This window comes from Cyprinus carpio, chromosome B4, assembly GCF_018340385.1.
Source record: "Cyprinus carpio isolate SPL01 chromosome B4, ASM1834038v1, whole genome shotgun sequence".
Lineage (NCBI taxonomy): Eukaryota > Metazoa > Chordata > Actinopteri > Cypriniformes > Cyprinidae > Cyprinus > Cyprinus carpio.
In genome coordinates, this window is record NC_056600.1 from 23,816,975 (window position 1) to 23,834,354 (window position 17,380).

Consider the following 17,380-nt stretch of genomic DNA (forward strand, 5'->3'; position numbering starts at 1 on the left):
CTAATCCCGTATTTTTCTAATTCTGATATTACCAAGGCGGCAACATGTAATACTGAAAATAGCAGAGGACCTAGGACAGATCTTGTGGTACTCCAAATTTTGACTATGTGAACTCAAATGCGATTTACTCCCCATATTAAGCTAAACAAAGTGGTAGCGATGCGGACGGGTAGGCTCTAAACCATCTTAAGCTGACCCTTAAGGATAAACCAATGTTATAGTTGTTGAATAACTCTAATCTAATGATTATAAAGTTCGTGATCCTATGGAACATTGTCAACCGCCAGCACTAAGGAATACAAGTAAAACTAGCATGACAGAGAAAAAACCAAAAAATGCAGCCTTGGTCTGATGCAAAAAGCAGCTTCATTTGTAATTTTTAAACAATGTGCAGTCTGTGCTATGATGGGGACTCGAACACCCACCTGAAATCTCTCTCCTCGAGCTCATTTTGGTTGCAGGTAGGAGCACAATTGAGCAGACACAACCTTGTTCTCAAAATTTTAGTACATAAATGAACGATTTGAAATGGGTCTTAAATTTGGCCGAGTTCATACTCAAGGATTCTAGTTGTGGTTTTTTTAATAAGAGGCTTAAGCACCGCCAGCTGAATGGTTTTGGGACGTGGACCTAAAGCTAACGAGCGTTAATAATATTGAAGAAGCGGCTGTTCTTCTGCTACAGCACAACACTCTTTCAGTAATTAGTTTGGGCATTACAGGATCTAATAAACATGTTGTTGTTTAGCTGCAGTGATAAGTTTATTTAGCTCTTCCTGTCCTATTAGTTGTAAAGCACTGCAGTTTTCTTTGATAAACTGCCGTGTCTTTAGACCTAAAGGCCAGGAAAGCTAAATAGTATTACGCTGTAGAATCACCATTTGTTATTGTTTTCTGATGTTATCTATTTTATCAGTGAAGAAATTCCTACAGTCATTACTATTTAACTGTGGAGGGAATATTTAGAAAAGGGTGGGTCTTGGTTATTTTGTTAATCTAGCCACTGTGCTAAATAACAAACCCTTGGATGGTTTTGGTTTATTTCTTATGAGTTTTGTGGATATGCTCGGCCTGGCAGTTTTTAGAAGCCTTTCTATAGCTGGCATACGTTTTTTCCACTGCAATTTTCGACGCAATGCTCCAAACTTTCCAGTTTTTCTCCATTTGACCGCTCAAGACTACGCAGTTTCTTTTCCTTGAGATCGTGGGTAATAGCTGTGTTACCATGGGCACCGTACGTTTTCTCTAACTCTACCTTTTTCAATTTGGCTTGGGGGCAACAGCTCTTAATGTATTAGAGAAGAAGTGCATTTGCAGTCATTTCCTAGTTCCTGTGTACTTCTGGGGACACAGAGCAGTGAGATAAATCAGGCAGTTCTTTGCGATCTGTCTTTGGCGGCTGGACAAGCAGTTCTGCCCCGGCCGAGATTTCACGCGAGCTATTAGTTATATTATTATACGCAAGAATGCCGACGTATTCCAAGGAAAGGGTCCGTAACACATCTCTTTGAGGTCCGTATCTATTTCGTTAATATCGAGTCCAGCGATATAATTACTCCTAGCGTATGATAAACGACGAGTGGCCCCGGTGGACCTTTTGCTTTACCTACTCCACCAAACAGGTGAACAAGTCACTTCAAACGCACCGCACGGTCTCATAAAATGCCTCATTTGTCATAGCAATACTGACTGCTTAAACTCTCCGGACCAGTAGCGCTTTATCAGCGTTAACCAACAGGTCTGGGAGGAACTCTCCAAGCTTCTTTAGGAATTCTGTACACTGCCCTGGTGGCCTATACCACAGTAGCCCGCGCACGCGATAGGCTACGATATATTTTTTTTTTTTTTTTTTTGAATTCTGAACAGTGTTAACATGACGGCAGATATTATGTCAAATGATTTAAACCGGTATCCTGTTTTCTGGGTAATCACTAAGAATATCACTAAATTGTGCAAAACCTCCCCCACGACCCAGTCTGACTGGGCCAGTTAGAACAGTAGTTGATGGAGGAGACATCTAGCCCAATCTCCGCATGGTTTAGCAGTGCAGCAGCAGCGTACCATCACACCTATTATCTGTGTCATTTCATGTCCCAAAGTTTGGGGTGGTGCGGGATCTCATGTTATGAGCCACTTTACCAATGCTTTGTTCATTATTTTCGTTTTGTTCTGGTTTAATCACTATACGATTTTTTACTATCTCTACCGTTAAATTTCTTTTTGCTCATTATCGGGGGGACAGACAAGTCTCCTAGACTTGGACAGCGCAAGTATCCTTAAGTGGTAGAACAACGCCATTCGCAGTCTTTGAGAATGGCTTATAGCAAATGGAGGTGTAGTTTTCTGTTCTTTACACCATGACAATAACCATTCATTTAGACCAAAAAGTCTACTGAACCTTTCGGTGTCCCCGTCGATAACGTGGGCAGCAGTGGTCCTGACCGCTGATGATCATGCTCGTCGCCCCTTGCGTTGCCAGCGTCGTGCTCGAACCGTCTCGATCAGGATCCTGAAGTCCCTCTTCAGCGTCTCCGTCTGCCGCTGCGTGGTGGCTCGTTAACCCGGGCGTAAAGACACGACCGCTCTGGGGGCTCTCTTTCGGCCTTCAGGATCGAGGGTATCTGCGCCAGAAACATCGAGAACACGAGCACCAGGGAGACAGTGAGTGTGCACTTTACCTTCGACTAGCGTAGCAAGGACGTGTCGGACGATGGAGTCTCCGACGATCACAGCGTGTCAGCGTTCCGTCTCGCCGGAGGGGAGAAGTGGTTCCGTGTGGAGATCTCGAAGACCGGAGGTGGAGAAGTCGTCGCCCGGGGCTTGGCTCGCGTCCTCCGCTGCGGATGCACCCAGGGTCCGTGGTGTCCCGGCGCCGGAGTTGAAAGGACATCTGGGCAGATCGCGTCCTGGGTGCACCGGGCCTGTGCAGAGAAAACCACACGGGGTGGGAGGTGGTGGGACTGTAAGCAGCGCGCTGTATACTTACCCTGGACTTGTGAGCGTCAGCCCGGGGAGGTTTCCAGCGCGGGGCTCTCCGCCTCTCTCAGCTGGGACTGCCTCTGCTCCAGGACCCGAGAATCCTGCTTCCTCCACGGCCTCCAGCTCGAGCTGCACCGAATGCATCTTGAACGTGTGGTCACCTGCACTCAAAGGTAGACAAACATCCGCCATTAAAGCAAGTAACAGTGAGTAAAGCGATTGTAATGTGTGTGAATAGAGTATTAGCGATGCACGCCATGGTCGTAGCTAGCGACAACCACGCTAATTGGTGATGCTAATGGGCTATATAAGCTACTAGAGGGACTTCGGGAAATCAAAATAAAACTAGTGATAACAAGGCGCTCATTGTTTTTGTTGTAGAATACAAGATATAGGATATATTCACACGTTATAGAAACGAAAATGATGGTGTATAAAATAGATTTCAACAATAAAAAATAGACGATAGAGAAATAACGTGACGGAGCTCAAACTAGAGGCATACGACAGCAACAAACAGGAAGTGACCAGTAAAGTGTCTATTTCATCCATTCTAATTACTGATTTGCTGTTCTTGTTGAGTGAAAAATTGTCATTTTGTCTAATCTTTCAATGTATTAAAGCAAGATTTTTTTTTTCTTCATTGCTATGAGCGGAAATATTAGCAAGCATATTTTGCTCCTTGCATGTGTGTTGTTCTTATCGGTTTCTGATGAAGTGGCCTTGTTGGACTTTGCTCCCGACTCCCCCCTCCTTCCCTGGCTTCTGCTGTGAAAGTCTCTGTTGTCAGTCTGCCTTAGCTTTCTCTGGTCCAGCCGCCGTTTGATTGATCAAATGTGGACAGTTACTTTTCCAAGGTCCCCTCTCCCTGCAGTAAAAGCAAACATCTGAAACAATCTGATACAGCCTTTGTCCTCTGCCTCTTCCACATGATTTTGGTGGTGTTCACTCTGATTGGAAAACTCCGTTGGGTGTTTCCACTGCGATTGGAGATTAGTTTTGTGTGGCGGTAATAAGTAATCCTGTGTGATGCCAGTACAGGTTTTTTTTTTTTTAACTCAGTGTAGAACTTCTATACCTCAATGTGTAGAGCCGATCATCACTCTTTTGTATGTTACACACAATCTACTAAATATAGACAGCTTAATTTTAAAGAAAAATAACAAACAAAAAAACACATAATCGATGACAAAAATATTAAAATTCATTAGCAAAAGTTACTCTAGAAAAATCATGAGTGCACAATCATTTTATAAAATCCTAAACTTTTAGTAAAAAAAAAAAAAAATCACCTTATTTAGTGGGTATCAAATAAAAATGAATAAGTGTAGCACTAATTCTGCAGTAGGCAGACACCTTCAAATGTTTGTATATAAATATATAGTAGTCAACATTTGAAGTGGATCAAAACTTTTCATCATAGTTGTCCTAAAATCTAAAAAATATGAATTCTTTTCTTAGGACAACTTTGATTCAATTTTGCTCCACTTCAAATGTACTTTACTCTTGGAATTGACACTTTGATTCAATTTTACCCACTTCAAATGTTAACAACTGTAATCATTATAAAAGACAGTGCTTTTAAATGTATACGCAGGGAATGAAATAGAAGGCAGCAACATATGATAGATAAGATGAACAAGAAAGGCTATTAATAATCTTTCATTGCACAAAACTATTATGATACTAAAGGCTCCAAATACAGAGTGGCACAAAGCACATATTGCACATCCCCTGCGCAGAATGATGCGCTTGATGCAATGTGGAGTTCAAAGTACAAAGGGAAGAGATATTTTTATTTATTTATTTATTTATTTGCCTTTTTTGGGCAACAAGCAAAATTCCATTTGCATCATTTTGCACAGGAAAACATGAAACTTACAGGTACATATTATTAATTGTACATATGCATGTACACTTACATAACCATACAAAATAAAATAATTACAAGATCATTACAAAAAAAAAAAAAAAAAAAAAAAAAAAAAAAAGATTTTATAGTCTTAGGACCTAAGGTGGCTGTAGCTAAAGCTTATTATTCCTACCATAACTCCACACATGCAGCGCTAAAATTGGCATTGATTAAATACCCAACCTCAGTACCACAATATTCTCAATATGTGGTTAGAAGAACATGCTCTATTATGTGTGTGTGATATGTGGATGTATTATTATCATCATCACTACCACCTTATTACCACATCAGATCCCTGAAGGTTAGGCACGATTTTTGCCAAATCCTTTATAAAATTATTTTGAAACTGTGTTCACATGAACTAGCCTTGTGGAACTCATCAGAGCTATTCCAAAGCTCAAAATTCAATCGTTATCTGACTGGGCAGTCAACTTCTTAAATTGGAATCTACAATCCCGGTATATGAAAACATAATGTCCCTCTAAAGTCAGATTCACTTTTGTCGTGGTCTCAAGCTAGACATAGCTTGCAAGTACTGAGGGAGGTAGGCTGTTTTGCTTGCGGTATAGATGCATCTTTGTAATGCCATAAAATCCTACCATGTCATTAAATTTACTGAGGATTTTCAATAGGTAAACAAAGTTGTTAGGTCTATTATATGGAGAGAATGTAGTAACATTCTGGTGACCTTTTTTTGTAGTAGAAAAAGAACTGGAGTAGTTCCTAGGTTATATATATTTCCCCAAATTTCTGTTCCATACTGTAAATTTGGGTGATGAAGAACAACCAATATACAGTATATAATACTTGCACCATTCTCAGATCACTTTACCTGTGTCCCAAACTCTAAGAATTCAAATTTATTTTTTTGACATCAAGTTTTAGACATTTTGTTATGTCAGTGTGTCCGACGTACCATTTCATAATCTATACCACTCTAAAACTTGATCGTAATTGCTTCAATTCTATATTGGTATCATTTTGCACAATTAAATTGTCTATAAATTCTTTATTAAATATGAATTTTGTTTTAGATAAATTCAAGATGATTTAATTTGGAGTCAAACCAGCTCTTTACATTTGTTTTTACGATTTCTCTCTCCCACTACCCATTTTCCGCTCTTAGTTTCCAGGCCTGGAGCAATAAACATTGGAGTGTAAGTCAGCTGGCTGAGAGGCTGAGGAATTTGTACATCAGCACAGCCTGGAAATGTCATTTATGTAGAGCAAAAAATAACTTTGGGGTCCCAACACAATCGATGTTTATAGATTTATTTTGTGAATGCACTATTTATTTTTTCCAAAAAAGGAATGTGCTATCCTTAAAACCATTATAATATCCAATTTTGAAAATAAAATAATCCATTAAACTCATCTACCTTTAATAACTGCAATTAATAATATTGTATAATTCTATATATCTTTAACAAATTTTCCTCGATTTGGATACTCCTATAATTAGACCCTGTGCTTGTCATCTTTATATAGCAGGGAGGGGAGACTTTTATGTATTTTGATTACTATAAATTTTTTTATTTTAGCACTTTCCATGTTCCTTGTATAATTTGTTCTATCAATAATTTTGTATAGTATTCTTTTTTATGGTTTCTAGTTATATTTACCAATTTATTCTTATATTCTTTATATTTATTTTCAGCATCTCTTGTTCTAGATTTCAGAAATTGATGTGATATTGATGTGTAGTTTATTAAATATGTGCGGTAGTTTATTGAGTTTTTTCTTTTAGCTGTTTTAGATTTCAGTTACTGTGCTCGTGACAAACAATTCTTAGTGCTCTCTACTCCAGTCTTGTGATCCAACCAGATATCCCTACAGACCGGTTTCCCTTCTTTCTTTCATTGCAAAAACACGTGAACGAGCTGTGTTCAACCAAGTCTCTGCCTTTCTCACACAGAACAACCTCCTCGGCAGCAACCAGTCTGGTTTCAGAAGTGAACATTCAACCGAGACTGCTTTGCTCTCAGTTGTTGAAGCCCTAAGACTGGCAAGAGCGGAATCCAGATCTTCAATACTTATCTTGCTGGATCTGTCTGCTGCTTTTGACATGGTTAACCACCAGATCCTCCTGTCAACCCTACTGGCAAAGGGCATCTCAGGAACTGCACTCCAGTGGTTTGCGTCTTATCTCTCAGATAGGTCTTTAGTATCTTGGAGAGGTGAGGTGTCGAAGTCGCAACATCTAATTACTGGGGTGCCTCAGGGCTCAGTTCTTGGACCTCTTCTCTGTGTACATTGCATTGTACTTGATTGGCTCTGTCTCTCTCTCCTCTCCACCTGTAGCTGGTGTGTGGTGAGCGCACTGGCGCTGTTGTCCTGTGGCTGCTGTCACATCATCCAAGTGGATGCTGCACACTGGTGGTGGTTGAGGAGAGACCCCCCACATGATTGTAAAAGCGCTTTGGGTGTACAACAATACAAAATAAAGTGCTATATAAATGCATCATTCATTCATTCATTCATCATTAGGTTCTGTCATTCAGAAACATGGCTTTTCATATCACTGCTATGCTGATGACACTCAACTCTACCTCTCAATCCATCCTGATGATCCAATGGTAGCTGCTTGCATCTCAGCTTGTCTAACATTTCTTGCTGGATGAAGGATCATCACCAACTCAATCTTGCCAAGACAGAACCGCTTGTGGTTCCAGCAAACCCATCATATCATCACAATTTCTGGCAGGTCTTCCAGCCAGTTCTAGCATTTACAATTAATCCAGAAGCAAGATTTTTTTTTTTTTTTTTTTTTTTTTTGCAGCAAGATTAATTTTTAATGAGCCAAAGGAATGCACGTCACTCCTCTGTCCTCTAGAAGCTTGCGTTCTGCAAGTGAACATCGCTTTGTTGTGCCATGCCAAAGAGGCACAAAATCACTTTCACAGACTTTTAAATTAAATGTTCCCTCCTGGTGGAATGACCTGCCCAACTCAATCCGAGCCCTTAGCCATCTTCAAGAATCGGCTAAAAATCACATCTCTTCATTATTTGACCTTCTAACTGTAGCACTCTCTAATCTAATTCTATTCTTTAAAAACAAAAGTGTCATTTTTAGACTTGCAATCTATTTACTGCTTGTTTTCTTATATATATATATATTATGCAAATGTGTTACCCAGTGACGTATACCGAACCAGGCAAAAGATTTGAAAATATAATGACTCGTTAAGGTGACTCAGAACGGACTCTCTCTTTTGAGAGATAATATCTTTATTTATCATGCACTTTTTTGATTAACAACTTTGCAGATTGTTTTCGTTTAAGGATAGCTATGTTATAAACTGCAAAAGAGATATTTTGCAAAAATCCATATGACCTGCTCTTTAACACTAGTTTGCCCTATTCTTTTTCTATTCTAACTCTTTTCTTTTTATTTATTATATAATTAAAAAAATTACACAATTACATTGTGTATTGTATAACTGAGACTTGTTTTAGCACTTGCATATCATTGCTCTTTTGTTGATTTTGATTGCTTCCATTGTCATCATTTGTAAGTCGCTTTAGATAAAGGTGTCTTCTAAATGACTAAATGTAAATGTATTTTGAATAAACACTGTTCAATAAATCCTGAAATAAATTCATCACAGCCCCCCCCCCCCACAAAAATCCCCAAAATTATTAAATATGTATTATATTATATTAAATATTACAATTTGTATTAGTTTGCATGCATGTGAGCCTATGATCAAACAAAATGTTTATATTTATGTTTGCATATGATAGTTTTATAAATTTTCCCAAATTTTCATTTTTTTTAAATTCCCATAAATTAAGTTTCAAAGTTCCAAAATTCCCCAGACGAAAGTTCCCATGGAAAGTTTCCAGAAAATTTCCGCTCCTTTGCAACAAGCTGCCCTACCCATTAGAATGTGCAGAAATCAATGTTCAGTTAAGTGTAAATACACATCAGTCGTAAACTTTTATTTTAGACCAGGGGTAGGCATGTTCATTCCTATAGTTTAGCTCCAACCCTGAAAAAAAACCCTCACCCAAATAATAATTAATAACAATGACAATCATTATCATGTTCATTTGATTAGGGTTGGAGCTAAACTTTGCTGGACAGCGGCTCTCTATTATGAATGTGCCTACCCTTGTTTTAGACAATACACTCAGTTTTGGACAAGAGGTCATTGCAAATATTGTAATGCAAATCAGCTGAGGGTACAGAAGATGGTGAATTAAATTTTTTTATAAAAAAAAAAAAAAAACACATCCTTCTTGACTCTCCAACTAAGTGTAATGGTATGCTAATAAGCCTTTAATGTTATTGTGCTCAAAAGTAACTGTAACATGAATGCAGCCATAAGAATAGGGATTTGCCAGTAGGGAAAAGTTCCCACTTATTAATTAATTTGTGACAACACCAGTGTTATCCATTACATTTAAGTGTTATCCATCCATTTAACAAGAAAATATATTTGTCGATGACATTCAGCATCTGTAGCACTTATTTCGATCTTTAATGTTTGATCTTCTTCCCCCAATCTTTTAACAAAATGTATTATTAACATTACTTGTTATAAATGAATAAGAGGGATGACACACCCACATTGTAACACATAAATGAAACAAAAAGTCCTATGGATTTTTCCCTTACTTTCAAACAAATGCTTAGTTTTTGGTTCATTATTAGGATCATTCTACAGAAACGTCCACTTTTGGTATGGCAAGATGTCTTAAAATGTATTTCTTTTTTAACATTTAAACTTAGACCACATTATTATATTACCTTTTTTTGACTTTGTGAATACACATTAATGACAGGTTGATGAATTATTTAAAAAAAAAATTGTGCATTTATTTAAAGACCACATGTACCTTTTTTGTCACTGGTGTTACCTTACTTCTTTGGCAATTTTAAAGCTATTAAAACCAATCCAATGTACAAACCCGATTCCAAAAAAGTTGGGACACTGTACAAATTGTGAATAAAAACAGAATGCAACGATGTGGAAGTTTCCAATTTCAATATTTTATTCAGAATACAACACAGATGACATATCAAATGTTTAAATTGAGAAAATGTATAATTTTAAGGGAAAAATAAGTTGATTTTAAATTTTCATGACATCAACATCTCTCAAAAAAAGTTGGGACAAGGCCATGTTTACCACTGTGTGGCATCCCTCTTCTTTTTTATAACAGTCTGCAAACGTCTGGGGACTGAGGAGACAAGTTGCTCCCAGAAGTTTAGGAATAGGAATGTTGTCCCATTCTTGTCTAATACAGGCTTCTAGCTGCTCAGCTGTCTTGGAGTCTTCTTTATAGCATCTTCCCTCTCTTATGATGCACCAAATGTTTTTCTATGGGTGAAAGGATCTGGACTGCAGGCTGGCCATTTCAGTACCCGGATCCTTCTTCTACGCAGCCATGATGTTGTAATTGATGCAGTATGTGGTCTGAGCCTTGGCCCAGAGAAAACGCCTGCGCTTCTGGATCATGTTTAGATATGGCTTCTTTTTTGACCTATAGAGTTTTAGCCGCAGCGGCGAATGGCCTGATGGATTGTGTTCACCGAGAATGTTTTCTGGAAGTATTCTTGAGCCCATGTTGTGATTTCCATTACAGTAGCATTCCTGTATGTGATACAGTGCCGTCTAAGGGGCCGAAGATCACAGGCATCCAGTATGGTTTTCTGGCCTTGACCCTTACCCACAGAGATTGTTCCAGATTCTCTGAATCTTTGGATGATATTGTATGCACTGTAGAGGATAATCAACTAGAAACTCTTTGCAATTTTTTCTCTGAGAACTCCTTTCTGATATTGCTCCACCATTTTTCGCGCAGCATTGGGGGGAATTGGTGATCCTCTGCCCATCTTGACTTCTGAGAGACACTGCCACTCTGAGAGGCTCTCTTTTATATCTCAATCATGTTGCCAATTGACCTAATAAGTTGCAAATTGGTCCTCCAGCTGTTCCTTATATATGTACATTTAACTTTTACGGCCTCTTATTGATACCTGTCCCAACTTTTTTGGAATGTAGCTCTCATGAAATCAAAATGAGCCAATATTTGGCGCTGACATTTCAAAATGTCTCACTTTCAACATTTGATATGTTATCTATATTCTATTGTGAATAAAATATAAGTTTATGAGATTTGTAAATTATTCCATTCCATTTTTTACTCACAATTTGTACAGTGTCCCAACTTTTTTGGAATCGGGTTTGTATAGAGAGTTGAGCAGAGTGTAAAAGTAATAGGTATGCATAATATAAAATAATGTAATAGGCTATATAATTATAAGATACTCTCTCTCTCTCATGCAAAACTCGATCGAGTAACTGGATACTGAACCTTCTCTCTGCCGTAGTAGCACCAAGACTTGTGTCGCCTCAGTTCCCTGAGCTAAGCGATCAGACACCTTGCACAGTTCCTCTGAGAAACTCTCAAAGGAGGAACAGCAGTTCTGCTCATTATCCCACATGGCCATTCTCCACTCTCTCACTTGACCCACCAGCACTGATTGCACTGCTCACGAGCCGCTGAAAAAGACATGACAACACAGACAGTAGAGGAAGCCAGGAAGCCTGACCTGTGACAATGTTGTCTTGTTTTGGTGCATAAATATTTTTAGTTTGTAACAAAAATTCAATAGTGATTCATACTCAAAATTCAGGAAAACTTTGCTTTATTAATTGTATCCTCCATCCTGGATTTTGTGTATTAATATAATAAAATTCATATAAAACAAAATGTCACTGTCTCACATACTGTAATCTCAAAGATCCACACCAGCACATGTTTTACCAACATCTATTTATCAAAAGCTAATCAAGGCCACAATCCAATCTTTATTCCTCTTTATTTTTTTTATATAAATGGTCTCTAATTAAAAGTTAATTAAGATTATATATGTTTATGAAACTTTATGACTTAATAGATGATGTTGAATGAGTGTTTGTTGTGGATCAAAATACACCATGCATTTGTATCCATGATCACCATTTTCTTACGGAGTGAAAAACATCGCAGAGCAAAGAGGACATAGACAACACACGGACAGACAAGACAGAGAAGGTTACTTTTGATAATAGGAAACAAAGACAAATTCTGTTAGTTTTAGAAATAATTTCAAACAATAAATAAAGTTTGGAGCTGTTCACGTGTGCTCCTGCTTTGCCTCAGTTCAAGTGAAGCAGGAGCGCATTCTAATTAGCACAAAATAAACATGAATGAACATTCGAGAGCATGTTGAAAGATATATTACAACTTACTGAATGTATAGTTTACCATGTAATCACTCACTGAGTGTTTGAACCACAGAAAGACAGCAGCTTGAAAACATTGTCACACAACCACAGAAAATCCATTCAGTGTTCATAAACTAGCCAGAAAAATACACTAGAGAGGAGAATTTTGCAAAAAGTTATATTTATTATATTTTTACTCATATAATTACCCTTTTTTTATTATAATTAATAAAAAATTATATAAAAAAAACTTGTATAAAAATCACTAATAAAAACTTATATAAAAAACAGTTTTCAATTATTCAATAGAACAATAATACATCTTAATTCCATAGATAATCTATACACCCACATACTGTCATAGTCTATGGACACCCAAAATTAAAAACTTTAGCTCTGTCACTGTGGGGGCGGTGGGCATGTAATGTAATCGGTGTACGGTCAAACACCGTGTAACCCCGACTTCCGCAGCAAGACTAGCGTTTATGCAACTCCATCATTCTTGTTGTGCACCAAAACGCGGGACCGCAGGATTTAAAAATTTTTTTGCGCGCCCACTCCCGCCCACAACAAAGGGAAAATGACTGTATGTTTCCCCGCAGTTTCAAAGAGAAACTTCCACTAAGTGCTTTTCTGGAAACACTGGATTTCAATTCGTATTGACCCTGGCACGTTTTTCATTGCATTTGGAAATAGGTATGTATTACTGTATTTTTTATTATGTTGCTTCTGAGGTATGTATTGCGGCGGTTCAGAATTCAAATATCCGGGGACTGTCGCTAAAAGTTAATGCTCTCTCATGTTGGAAATATGCTCTACACCAAGCCCAACCCTAAACCTACCCAGTAGTTTTAACAAATGCAAAACTGGTATAAAGACGCATTTGTTGACGCAACCGTGCCATTTAAACTTTCTTTTATGCAGATTTGAACTGCTTTGTCGAACCATGGTTACAAGGGATTCAAACCGGAGCTCCTCCCTCTCATGTCTGTCTCCGTACTCCATCGTAGGCTACTGAACAGAGCAACTACCACCATATGAAAACCCCATAGATATGAAGCTAGATATGTGCGATGCTAATGTTCAAAAGCATCTGATTTTTCAAATTTCCCAACATAGTAATATGTGTTTTGAAGTCATAACATGATATTCTTCAAGTAGTTGTGTGAAAATTAAGCTTTACAGTAATCAGAGACTCTATGCATTTGTAGCAGAAAGGAATAAAGGTGTCAGAGTTTACTGCACCTCTAGTGGTCATTTACTTTTGTCACATTCTGCAGTGATATGTACTTATTGGTACATATTTTGCGTCTCGCTAAAAAGTGCACCCAGGTACATTTATGCCATGAGACCAGGTAGTTATAATTGCAAATAACAAATCAATTCTTCAATCTTTAATATATTAAAGCACACAGGTTCAGAGCAGGAATTCATCAATGACATGCCTGTTGGAATTATAGTTGTGGGGTCAACTGGCTTATGCCTGTTGGAATTATAGTTGTGGGTGACCAAAGTGTGCACCATCAATCTGCAGTGATGTGGTCCTGGTAATAGAAAAATAAATCTTGGTAATCTGGTGTTGTAACACATTGTGGCATTGCTTCTATCGTTCTCATTTGTAAGTTGGTTTGGATAAATCATTAAATGTAAATGTCATGAAATTATATGATACACGGTACTTATCTCACGATACATGGTGCATTCACAAACTAAAAACAAAGCCAAAATGGTGTTAAAGGGATAGTGCACACAAAAATATCATTGTTATGATAATTTTTAAACATTTTATTTAATTGAATAGAAATTATTTTTCTGTAATTCTTTCTGTAATTTCTATATAATTTATGTTTTTAGTTTGTATTTACAAACATTTAGAATTGTGTTGTGCATTTCCACTAATAGATGTGTTGTGTATTTTACAGTTAAAAGTTGTTTCTGCATGTTTTTACAGTGTCCAAGCATCAGTAGCATGCATTTTATTTTTTTATTTTTTTACAATGAGTAACTGAAATGTAATGGGACAGAGATTTCACGTTTAAAAGTTATTTCACAGTTGAGTATTTTTTTTTCATGGTAATCCACTTTCAATGTGTTAATTGTTGTAAACATTAGGTAACTGAAATATCATTTCTGGAGCAGATTTTCTGGAATCTCTAATATGAAGTTCAACATGTTTTTTTTTTTAGTTTGTCCTTAACATTTGTTCATTTGCAATGGACAATAAAGTCATTTATATGGATTTTTTTTTTTTTTTTTTGTTAATTTGGTTAAATATGCTATTGCAAGTTGAGAAAATATGCCACATTAAATTCAATTAACTTAAATTTTAGTACAGATAACTTGAAATGTAAGTTAAAGAATAAATTCACTTCCAGAATAAAAATGTCCTGATAATTTACTCATTCCCATGTCAAGATGTTCATGTCTTTCTTTCTTCAGTCAAAATGAATTTAAGAAAACATTTCTAGAATTTTTCTCCAAATAGTGGACTTCAATAGGGGCCATAGTGTAAGTCGCTTTGGATAAAAGCGTCTGAATTAAGCTTTTGGATTAGCGTCTGCTAAATAATTTAATGCCAAACCAGGTTGGAACGATCCAGAGCTGCCAGATTTCAATGCAGCTTCCAAGTGCTCTACACAATAATCAGCCCGAGGAATGAGGGTCTTTATCTAGTAGAAACTTGATCTTTCATTTCTTAAAAAAAAAAAAAAAAGTATATATATATATATATATATATAACATATATATATATATATATATATATATATATTTAACCAGAAACACTCATCTTGCACTAACTTCACGCATTACATAATCACGTTGTAAACATCACTCTGGTTTAGAAAGTTAACTTATGCCCAAAAAACAAAAAACTCACTCCTCCAACCTCAAAATAAAAAACAACGGTTAAACCGGTTTACCTTTTCGCTTTTTAAACACTAAACACTACTTTGTTACTACTTCACACGTCTGAGTACTTCTGCTTACCTACGTCACATGCTTGAGCCTTTCCAACATGAACTCACGTAATGCTTGAGGCTGGGATCATGTAGAATAATTTGTAGCTGCATTGAAAATAAAAAGTATAGAATTTTTATTTTTTGTAGAAAATGAAAATCTTTTTGCTAGAAAAGACCATTATCCCTCGGCTGGGATCATGTAGAATAATTTGTAGCTGCATTGAAAATCCTAATACTATATTATTCAAAATAATTTACGCATACAAAATAATCTCATTAAACACATAATAAAGTTCATACCAAATAGTTTTAGATATTCAAACGAAATGCAACACAAAAAAGGCAAACTCATTAAACACAGAATACAGTTCAGCGCAAATTCCTTCGATGTTGTCTGGTTCTTTTGTGATGTCTTGGATGAGCTACTTTTATGAAGGTTCACTGCTGTGACTACTTTTTCGCATTTAGAGATTATGGCTCTCACTTTGGTTTTTTGAATTCAAGAGCCTCTGAAATAGCTTTGTAACCCATCGCAGACTGATGTATTTCAGTCACCTTCTTACTTATCATTTCTGGATTATCTTTCAACTTTGGTGTTGTGTGTTACAGTTTAAGACTTTTTAAGTCCAACTTCATACTGTTGATAAAGTTCATTTTAAGTCTTGAATTGATTGAATGGAACTAGCAGTGTTCAGGTCTGGTTTTGTCTAATCCATCTGAACCCCATTATGAACTGGAGCTTTTTTGTTACAATAAATAAAACATTGTCAGCTATACTTTGTGATTACTCATGTTTCCTTGGTTTTATTTTCGATTTTAAAATCTGAATACATTATATTTATTTCACTGTAATCTGGTGTTTTATAAAAAAAAATGTGTTCTTTTCTAGGAAGAGCTCAATACAGCACTAAAGTATTTACAAGAGAAACTTAAACACAATGAAAATATTAAAGAAGAGTTCGAGAAAACTGTTCAACACATGAAGGTGATGAAACAATCAGGACTTTACAGCTATAGGACTACTACACACAATTATAATTGTTATATTTAATATAATGGATGCCAGTTTATTATTATTATGAGTTTATCTCATATAATAATGATGTAAATTGTTGATGTGATTGAGAAAATTAAAGTGAATATGATTCAATTTCAGTCTCAAGCTGATCAAACAGAGCATCAGATTAAACAGCAGTTTGAGAAGCTTCATCAGTTTCTCAGAGATGAAGAAGAAGCTACAATCACTGCACTGAGGGAGGAAGAGGAGCAGAAGAAGCAGATGATGAAGGAGAAGCTGGAGGAGATCAACACACACATCTCAGCTCTTTCACACACACTCAAAGACACGGAGGAGATGATGAAAGCCAGTGACGTCTGCTTTCTGAAGGTCTGATTTCAGATCATTGATTGATTGATTGATTGATTGATTGATTGATTGAATGATTGATTGATGAGTTGTTGATGATAAATGGTGTGTTTGTTCTGCAGGAGTTTCCAGTCTCAATAGAAAGGTGAGTGATCTGCTGCTGTCTCTGCTCTCTCTGCTTCTGAACCAAAGACACTTCAGTTCTGACTCCTGAATGTTCTTCCAGAGTCCAGATCTCACAGCCGGATCCACAGACTCCTTCTGGAGCTTTGATTCATGTGCCACGTTACTTGGGCAACCTGCCCTTCAGAGTCTGGAAGAAGATGCAGGACATCGTCCAGAACAGTGAGTCTGCAGAAGATCTGAGCTCTTATACATACAGTTTATCATGACGCAAAAGAACTAGATTATTTCAGCTGGTTATAATGAAGATCATACTAGTTCTGATACATAATGAACTATTTTTGAGAATAAATCTCATTTCTTCATCTACTCAAGTCCAGAACAGACTCAGTAATGTAAAAGTAAAAAGATACTTAAGGCTTCAATTGTGATTCTTCCTACTGAAACACTGAACCCTAATATAATATTGGGAACTCAAAGAACTTTAATATGTATTTCAGGTTTCTCAAAGATTTTCCATCATGTTAGTTTCTCTAAAGTTCATTTTAAAATTCTCAAAAATCCCAGACAGACAATCACAAAATCAAAAAAACAAAACACAAATCTACCTTATATCTTACTTGAGAAAAAAATAAAAAAACCATATCACCAATCAGGAACTTGAGCTGCATTGAACGCTATGGGAACGGCTTCAGCATGACCACGCTCTGAATCACTTGTGTAATCAGTCCAATAGATGGGCGAGACATCATGGGCAGGTGACGTAACAACCAGGAAGCTATAAAAGCATGTCCAGCGGAACCGCTGTCAGCTTTCTG

At 36.9% G+C, this 17,380-nt stretch overlaps 1 protein-coding gene across 1 annotated transcript in view; it reads left to right on the top strand.

Moving 5' to 3' along the window:
- The window catches only part of LOC122137060 (nuclear factor 7, brain-like), a 46,119-nt gene that overhangs the window by 20,055 nt on the left and 8,684 nt on the right, over window positions 1–17,380 (top strand). Inside the window, exons 2-5 of the mRNA XM_042722428.1 lie at window positions 15,963–16,058; window positions 16,230–16,460; window positions 16,562–16,584; window positions 16,666–16,784. Of these exons, the coding sequence (XP_042578362.1) occupies window positions 15,963–16,058; window positions 16,230–16,460; window positions 16,562–16,584; window positions 16,666–16,784 (469 nt within the window). The remainder of the gene's footprint in view (window positions 1–15,962; window positions 16,059–16,229; window positions 16,461–16,561; window positions 16,585–16,665; window positions 16,785–17,380) is intronic.